At 36.1% G+C, this 8,855-nt stretch overlaps 2 protein-coding genes across 2 annotated transcripts; both read left to right on the top strand.

Moving 5' to 3' along the window:
- The first annotated feature begins 503 nt into the window (after positions 1 to 503).
- On the top strand, positions 504 to 2,379 carry LOC134718674 (uncharacterized). Its single transcript, XM_063581330.1, has one exon. The coding sequence runs from the start codon at positions 928 to 930 to the stop codon at positions 2,377 to 2,379; it is 1,452 nt and encodes a 483-aa protein (XP_063437400.1). The 5' UTR covers positions 504 to 927.
- A 2,650-nt stretch (positions 2,380 to 5,029) lies between these two features.
- On the top strand, positions 5,030 to 6,307 carry LOC134717765 (protein NYNRIN-like). Its single transcript, XM_063580258.1, has one exon. The coding sequence runs from the start codon at positions 5,030 to 5,032 to the stop codon at positions 6,305 to 6,307; it is 1,278 nt and encodes a 425-aa protein (XP_063436328.1).
- Positions 6,308 to 8,855: the final 2,548 nt, after the last annotated feature.

The raw sequence follows: 8,855 nt of genomic DNA, 5'->3' as shown, positions 1-8,855 counted from the left end.
GATTGTTCGTTGCTTTATTTGGTCCGCTTTTAGTCCATAGCGTGTTCTAGTAAGAATTGAGTTAAGAAGCTTTTATATTTTGGGGGTTTGAATTTAAGATTTAATGAGATTACGATAGAGTTTAACAGTTTAGGATATTTACGGTAAAATGCCATTTGTTTAGAAGCCGAAACTTAATATTCACTTTACATTTTTGATAGGAGCTTTTACATTATTTTACAATGTAATATTTTATGTGACTTTGATACTTTGTATTGTTATTGCAATATTATTTACATCTGTTGATATTTTGAGAGACCTTATTAAATTATATAAACTTACTTATCTCGATCTCTTCAGCCAAGGAGACTCAGGGCCCAGTGGTTCGAACCTTTACATAAGGTTAACAGACGGTTTTATACAATTTATAGTCGGAAATATCAAGTAGACTTGTGTTTCGGGAATTAATCATTTCCGAGCCATAAGATCAATTACGCTTGATTTAATATAACTGTCCGATTACAGGTGTTTCAATTTGTAGTTAACTTAGGTATATTGAGGTCAATGTCAAGTATTGATTTGTCTGTGTACTTATAGGTAAAGGTGTGTTCGAAGAGTAGACACACGTATTTACAGTATTGTTGATTTGGACACACGATAAAAAGGAACTCGTCATTAATTTACAATGTAGAAATACCTGTAGCTTTAGAGGCTGAGTTAACATTATAGCTGACTTTAACAAATAAAACACAGAGTTAATAAAAGAAAGATATTTTATACATAGAAAAATACAGAGGTTAAACCGTCTCCTGTTACATTTTGGCGCCCAACGTGGGGCCCTGTTGTAAAACATCCAAGGCTGAGAGATAAGGATATTGTATTTTTTTTTTATTATTGAAACTGAAAGCTCGAACATAGAGTTTATTTAAGAATATTTATAATTTCAAAATGGCAGAAGGGGGCAAAAATATTAGTTCTGAAGATTACATACCCGTTGAAATGGCAAATAATAGAGTCATGAGTTTTATTAGCGATATTGAAAGGGATTTAGAGGATATGAGACTCAAGACATTTAAAGATTATGAGGATCATAGGGGTCTGTCTAATCCTGGTCATGGTGCAAGTCGATTTTTGATAGGTTCTAGTGAGAAGGTTGATTCTATTGATAGGTCTGATTGTAATAAGTTAGGTTCATTTGAATTATATTCACGGGAGGGGGATAAGCATAAAAGTAGTACTCCGAATGAAAACTTGCGATCCGGCTTTAGCGTTAAAAGGGATAGCAGTCGCGATTCGAATGTTAAATTTAACTTAGAGCATGGTTACTCAACGGATTGTTCTGACTCGAATAATCCCCGTCCGCGAATGAGACCAGGGAGAGAATCCGAAGAAACTCTTCCAAATAATCGTGAAGGGTTGCATGCTTACAACCTGCCCAGTCGCGAGGAGGCGTCCCGAGATACGGTTGGAATGTACAACCGATTATATAATCCTCCAACAACTGCTACCCCTCGTCCGATATCGCGTTTGAGTATAGGTACAAGACCAATTTCTAGGCGTGAAAAGGAACCAGAAAAGTTTGACGGGAAGTCAACCGACTACAAAGATTACATGGTACACTTTGAGCAAACGGCGACATGGAATGGTTGGTCCGATGACGAAAAGGCTCAGCAATTAACAATGAGTTTGCGAGGCTCAGCGCAAAAGATTTTGGGTGATTTAAAAGCGGAACAGCTTAAAAATTATGAAGAATTAAAGAAAATTCTATGTCAGCGTTTTAACCCAAAAGAACGCGTCGCTGCATACAGATGTGAATTTAGAACGCGAATACGTAGACAAAATGAAAGTCTTCAAGATTACGGTTACGCATTACGTAGGCTTGTCTGTCTTGCATATCCAGACAGTGATTTTAACTATGTTCTTGAAGAACTAGCTATAAATCAATTTACAAATGGACTTGGAAATTTCGAAATGCAAAAGCAAGTACAATTTTCGCACCCGAAGACGATCGAGTCAGCAATAGCGTATGCTGTTGAATATGAAGCATTTGTCGGGACACAGGCTGATATAAGAAAACCGAAAGATAAGGAAGCCGAATTTAATATTAAATATCCGGTACAGGCCGTTAAAAAACAAGACATAGACAAACCGAAGCCCGAAGAATGCAAAACTCAAACTAATGCATCAGAAGAAGCGTTGATGAAGGTCCTTGACTATTTTAAGGAAATTAGCCAAAAACTTACACAAATGAGCAATCCGCGAAATCAAGAGCGTCACAATTTTCGAACTCCAATTCGTTGTTATAACTGTGGAGAACTGGGTCATATTGCAGTGCGTTGTAGGCAACCCCCAAAGGTTAAGAAAGATGTAAATGAAAACAACGGGGATTTAAACAAGTAAGGGTTGATCCTGTTCCCAAAGGTTCGGCCCCACAGTTGAAAGGGAATATGAAAATCAGAATAAACCATATTACTCCAAATTGTTTATATTTGCCCGCTAAAGTAAATAGCATTGATGTTAAACTTTTATTAGATACCGGTTCTGCTGTCAGCATTTTAAATAAATCTATATTTGAAAAATTAGGCATTGCTGAGACGCAATTAGGTGCGTTCGGAGTTGAGCTTATCGCTGCCGACGGTAAGCCGATACCAGTACTAGGGAAATTTAAGTTACAACTTTTGTTAGATTGCTGTGCTATAACACATGATTTTGTAATTGCTGACATTGGTGAAATGGCAGGAATAATAGGCATGGATTTACTCGAGACGTATAGTGCCTCTATAGATATAGCCAACGCAGAGATTAAAATTTCTGATCACTCTATTAAGCTCGAAAAGGAAAATAGTAGACTTTGTGCTTTTGTAAGGACAGTTAGTAAGGAAAAAATACCCCCTTTTTCTGAACGAATTTTTGAAGGGAAGATAAGCGGGTTTCAAGGTGTTGAAAGTGAAATTTTGTTTGAGCCAATTAGGTTTCCTGACAATAAAGGAATTTTGTTAGCTAGAGCCCTTATTAACCCCCAACAAGGCAAAGTTCAAGTGTCTGCACTAAATAGTTCTTCTGCGGTAGTTACTTTGTCAAAGAACTCTATAGTAGGGTGTATACAGCCAATTAAAGCTGCTACGAAAGTGAATGTTGGGATAAATGATAAACATGAACAAGCTTTACCCGAACATTTAATCCCGATAATTGATAAAATATCTCCTAAAGTAACGGAAAGTCAAAAACAGTCAATTAAGGAGCTTTTGATCGAATTTCAAGATATATTTGTGGGACCCGACGGAAAGCTAGGCCGTACAAATTTAGCAAAACATGTCATTAACACTGGTGATGCGAAACCCATTAAATTGCCCCCTCGTAGAGCTCATATTACGCAACGAAAGGTAATAGAAACTGAAATTCAGAAAATGTTAGACCAAGATATCATAGAGCCTAGTGAAAGCCCTTGGGCTACCCCTATTTTGCTTGTAAAAAAGAAGGATAATTCCGTTCGCTTCTGTCTAGATTTTAGGAGAATTAATTCCGTTACAAAAAAGGACGCCTATCCACTCCCTAGAATTGACACTTGTTTGGACTCCCTAGGGGGTTCCGAATGGTATAACACGCTAGATATGGCTAGTGGTTATTGGCAAGTGGAGATGGATGAACAAAGTAAAGAAAAGACCGCATTTACATCTCATATGGGGCTATTTCAGTTCAATGTGCTTCCCTTTGGTTTGACAAATGCTGGTGCTTGTTTTGAAAGACTGATGGAGTTCGTACTTAAGGGATATCAGTGGAAGAGATGTTTATGCTATATCGATGATGTTATAGTATTTGGCAATACTTTCGAAAATACATTGACAAATTTGAGATTAGTCTTTCAAAGATTTCGTGAAGCAAATTTAAAGTTAAAACCTAGCAAGTGTTCTCTTTTTCAAGATCACGTTTTATTTTTGGGTCATATGATATCTTCAGAAGGAATAACATGTGATCCTTCCAAAATAGAAACGGTTCAAAAATGGCCCGTACCGACAAATGTCCATGAAATTCGAAGTTTTCTGGGTTTGGCTGGTTATTACCGGCGATTCATACCTCAGTTTTCAGAAATTGCATCTCCTTTAACCGAACTAACGAAAAAGGGTAGAAAGTTTGCATGGAGCCTTGAATGTCAAGAAGCGTTTGAAAAATTAAAAGACAAATTAACTTCAGCCCCAATTTTAAGTTATCCAAATGAAGAGGGGATGTTTATTATAGATACTGACGCTAGCAATAATGCTATTGGAGCCGTTCTGTCCCAAAAGCAGGGGAATGACGAAAAAGTTATTGCATACGCTAGTAAGATGTTGAGCAACACACAGAAACGCTATTGCACTACGTATCGAGAATTACTGGCTGTGGTTCATTTTGTAAAGAACTTTAGACATTTCTTATGGGGTCAAAAATTCTTGATAAGAACTGATCATGCATCGCTTGTATGGCTCAAAAATTTTAAAGAACCAGAAGGCATTGTTGCCCGATGGATATCAGTTTTGGATACGTATAATTTTGTTATTCAACATAGAAGAGGTTGTCTTCATGGTAACGCTGACGCCCTATCCAGAATTCCCTATAGTAGGTGTAAACGTTCTAAATGTCCTGGTTGTGAGGGTCTAAATGAGGGAAATTTAGAGCTAGAGGGATGTTGTTTTCATGATTTTGAAAAACAAGCTGTTTTACCAATACAGTATGGGGAAAATACAAGTACTATTGACACTTTAAGTACAGATTCAGATATTGATTCTGACCCAGAAAATGAAATTCAGTCAAATTGGTTAGTGAGTGGGCTGATGAACAAATTAGGGAATGGCAAAATAATGACTCTAATATTTCTAAAATTTTACAACTCAAATCTGAATTTGAACACAAGCCTCCCCGTTTACATGTATCAGATTGTAATTTCGAAGTAAGGTCTTTATGGTCTAATTGGGAGCTTCTGGAAATTCAAAATGAAATCTTGTATTATAGATATGAACTTGAACAGGGCAGGTCTTTGGTTTTAGTTGCGCCTTACAATATTCGGTCAGATATCATGCATCAGTTGCATACCCAGAGAATTGCTGGTCACTTAGGTAGAGACAAAACTCTTAAGGCAGTGAAATTTAGGTTTTTCTGGCCAGGCATGTCTACCGATGTAATGAACTGGTGTAGGGAATGCTGGGATTGTGCTAAAGGTAAACCCGGACCAGGAGCTGGAAAAGCCCCTCTCCAACAGTCAAAAGTTGGGGCTCCTTTTGATCGTATTGGAATAGATATTGTAGGACATTGTCCAATTACTGCCAAAAATAATGAATACATTATAGTGATACAAGATTATTTTACAAAATGGGTCGAAGCTTTCGCCGTTCCCAATCACACGGCTCAAACGGTTGCCGATAAATTAGTAACTGAGTTATTCTGTAGGTTTGGTATTCCCAAACAAATTCATTCAGATCAGGGTAGAGAATTCTGTTCAGAGTTAATGGCCGAAGTATGTAAATTACTCGAAATCGATAAAACCAGAACCACTCCTTATAGGCCTCAAAGTGATGGTTTAGTAGAACGACAAAACCGATCATTAAAAAAAATGCTCTCCAATTTTGTGAACGAAAATAGAAACGATTGGGATGATAATTTGCCGTTTTTACTCATGGCTTATAGAAACTCAAATCATGATAGTACTGGTTTATCACCCCATAAAATGATGATGGGAAGGGAAATGACATACCCCATTGATATTTTAGCTGGTAGCCCTCCTAATACTCCAAAGAGTAGTTGTCCTATTGAGTATGTACAGTGGTTGAAACATGTACTTGATAAATCACATTGTTTTGCAAGGATGAGTCTTGATAAGGCAGCTCAGCGCCAAAAACAGAATTATGATAGGGGAGTTAAAGCACGATCTTTTGAGACAAATGATTTTGTTTGGAGGTGGAGTCCTTCTGTGGCCGGCGTTAAATTTGGTAGAGGTTGGATAGGTCCTTTTGTAGTTTTAGAAAAACTATCAGATGTTCTCTATCGTATTCAAAAGTTACCTCAGACAAAACCCATAGTTGTACATGTTGATCATTTGAAATTGTATTATGGAGAAACCCCTCTAGCATGGCAGATTGACGATGTTTCTGATGATGAAATATCTCATGTTTCACATAATGAAGATGTTGAAATGTTTGAAACTGATGTACATAATGATAGTAATGATATAGATGTAAATATAGAATCTGATATAAATGATAATGAAAATGATAGGGGAGAAATTTTGAAAACTCCGCCACGTAGAACACGCTGTGGACGTCCTGTTAATAGGCCATTAAAGTATTCACCCGATTAAATGTATATATGTTTTATTTTAAAGGTCTCTCATTTTATCATTTTTATTATATTAGTATTGATAGTTAGGTACACACACACACACATAAATTCTCTTTCATATTTCAGAGGCATAATATGTTGCGTTTACATTATCGCAGCATACTGATTAAACAACACATCATATATATATATATATATTTTTGTTTTATTTTTATTTTTTTTGTTTGCGTTATTATTATTTTGTTTGTTTTATTTTTGTTTATACTTATATCAAAACTAGTAAAATTTCATACACTGATATATATATATGGCATGGATCTTAGGAGCCAGTTTATAGAAATGACAGAATTTTCCATGAAACTGTATTTATGATATTTCGAAGCAGTGTACCGTGTGTCATGTCTATAAACGCGTGCATAATATTGATTGATACTCGCTCTGACACTGGGTGAAAGAACTCTGCTCGTCAAAGCTTTATGTTTCGATAAGGCCGAAGTGACTAAAAATCGTATTATTGCACTACACACTTTAGGTATATATTGCAAGTAGGATTGCCTTAACTAAGGTTTAAAACTATATAGATTTGATGGATTTAGGTTAAGAGAACCTCCCAAGTTTTTATAGACCTTAGGAGTTTATTAGAGGAAAGTTTTGCTTGTACACGACTAGAATCCTGGTGTTTGGTTATAGTATTGTGGGTACAGGATTTAAATCACGCGCATGATGTAGTAGAGTCGCGCCATGTCTGTTTTAATTATCATCTTTATGATTTAAATGAACTATATTTTCAAAATCTATATTCAGCATTATTTTACCGCGTATCTATATAATAATATGTAGATAAGTATATACATCCATACAAATAAAAAAAAATAAAAAAATAACAGCACACAGATAGTTTCATTTTTTTTTTGTTTTTGTTTATTTCATAATTGTGTTCTTTTCTTTTGTTTTTATTTTTACTGATGATTGTTGTTCGATTTTAGCAATGGATTACACGGTATCGTCAAGAGAAATGGCTAGCTTGGACATGGACACACGAGTATTAAGACCTGGTTGTCCAATTGGTGGAATGCCTTGTCCAGTGGCATCCTGCAGTACAGGAAAACTCAATTTCAGACAGCTTGTCCGCCACTGGAAGAAATACCATGAACTGGAAAGACATGCCCATAAGTGTCCGTTATGTGGGATTACAGACACCAGACGGAATGACCTTAAGCGGCATATCAGAATAATGCATTGGGTCACGGGTGGTAATATGGAACATCTGATGAAGTCAGTTGTCGCCGTGACTGTCGTTAACCCTCAATACAAGGAACCTGGGACTGCGGTCCTGCCTAGGTATGTCCGTCCAAGTCAGGATAGTACTGAAGACTCATTAGTAGAAGACCGCATTACTGGTGTAACCTCCGCCGATGATGAAGAAGTGGTTGAGGTAGTTGAGGAAATAGTGGAAGTCGATGAGGTATATTATGAGGCTCTCACACCTAGGGAAATGGCACAGCGACAACGGGAGGAATATGCTAGACAACACGCCATTCATTTGAATGAATTAGAAACTCCGGATGATCTTGTCGCACGTGACCAGGTGGCAACATTTGCTGATGTCGACGGGAAAACTCGTATGGTGGTTAAACCCAACTGGAACTTTAAAATGTGACTTTAATTTTTATATAAATATATGTTCAAATGTAAACATTTGCTTTTTAAGTTGGGGGGAATGTAGCGGAATCGGTTTTTATATATCTAAAATTATATGTAGGGTGGCTTATTTCAATTTACAATTCATTGTCATTGTTATTATTTTGCCTACATGTTCGTATCTAGGGTAAACTAAAAAGTGTAGTTGATTTCCATTGGTTAATCACTAAGGGTTCTCTGTGTTTTACATAAGATAAATGATAAAAAGCTTTTCTTTCCTTCTCGGTAGTAATCAATAGTTGTTTGGATTAAAATATATTCGAGTGCACCTTTATATACAAGTTTGTATCGAAGTACGCGGTTGGTTAAAGTTGTTATTTCTTCACCTGTAATTAGTATATAAAGTAGATATTTTATTAATTCGGGCGCTTGATCGTATAAAGCCAAGGTCTGTATAAGACATAATCGACATTTGGTTTGAATAAAACCGCCGTTGTTTATCTTTATTATTAAGGGCTTACGGGTGTTTTATACCCCGATGTCTGAATAAGACACTGCAACTTGGTTTGAATAAAACCGATATGCTTTATTGCTTAGGGTGATTGTTCGTTGCTTTATTTGGTCCGCTTTTAGTCCATAGCGTGTTCTAGTAAGAATTGAGTTAAGAAGCTTTTATATTTTGGGGGTTTGAATTTAAGATTTAATGAGATTACGATAGAGTTTAACAGTTTAGGATATTTACGGTAAAATGCCATTTGTTTAGAAGCCGAAACTTAATATTCACTTTACATTTTTGATAGGAGCTTTTACATTATTTTACAATGTAATATTTTATGTGACTTTGATACTTTGTATTGTTATTGCAATATTATTTACATCTGTTGATATTTTGAGAGACCTTATTAAATTATATAAACTTACTTATC

The sequence above is a fragment of the Mytilus trossulus genome, chromosome 5, assembly GCF_036588685.1.
Source record: "Mytilus trossulus isolate FHL-02 chromosome 5, PNRI_Mtr1.1.1.hap1, whole genome shotgun sequence".
NCBI lineage: Eukaryota > Metazoa > Mollusca > Bivalvia > Mytilida > Mytilidae > Mytilus > Mytilus trossulus.
This window is presented reverse-complemented; position numbering and strand designations above follow the sequence as displayed.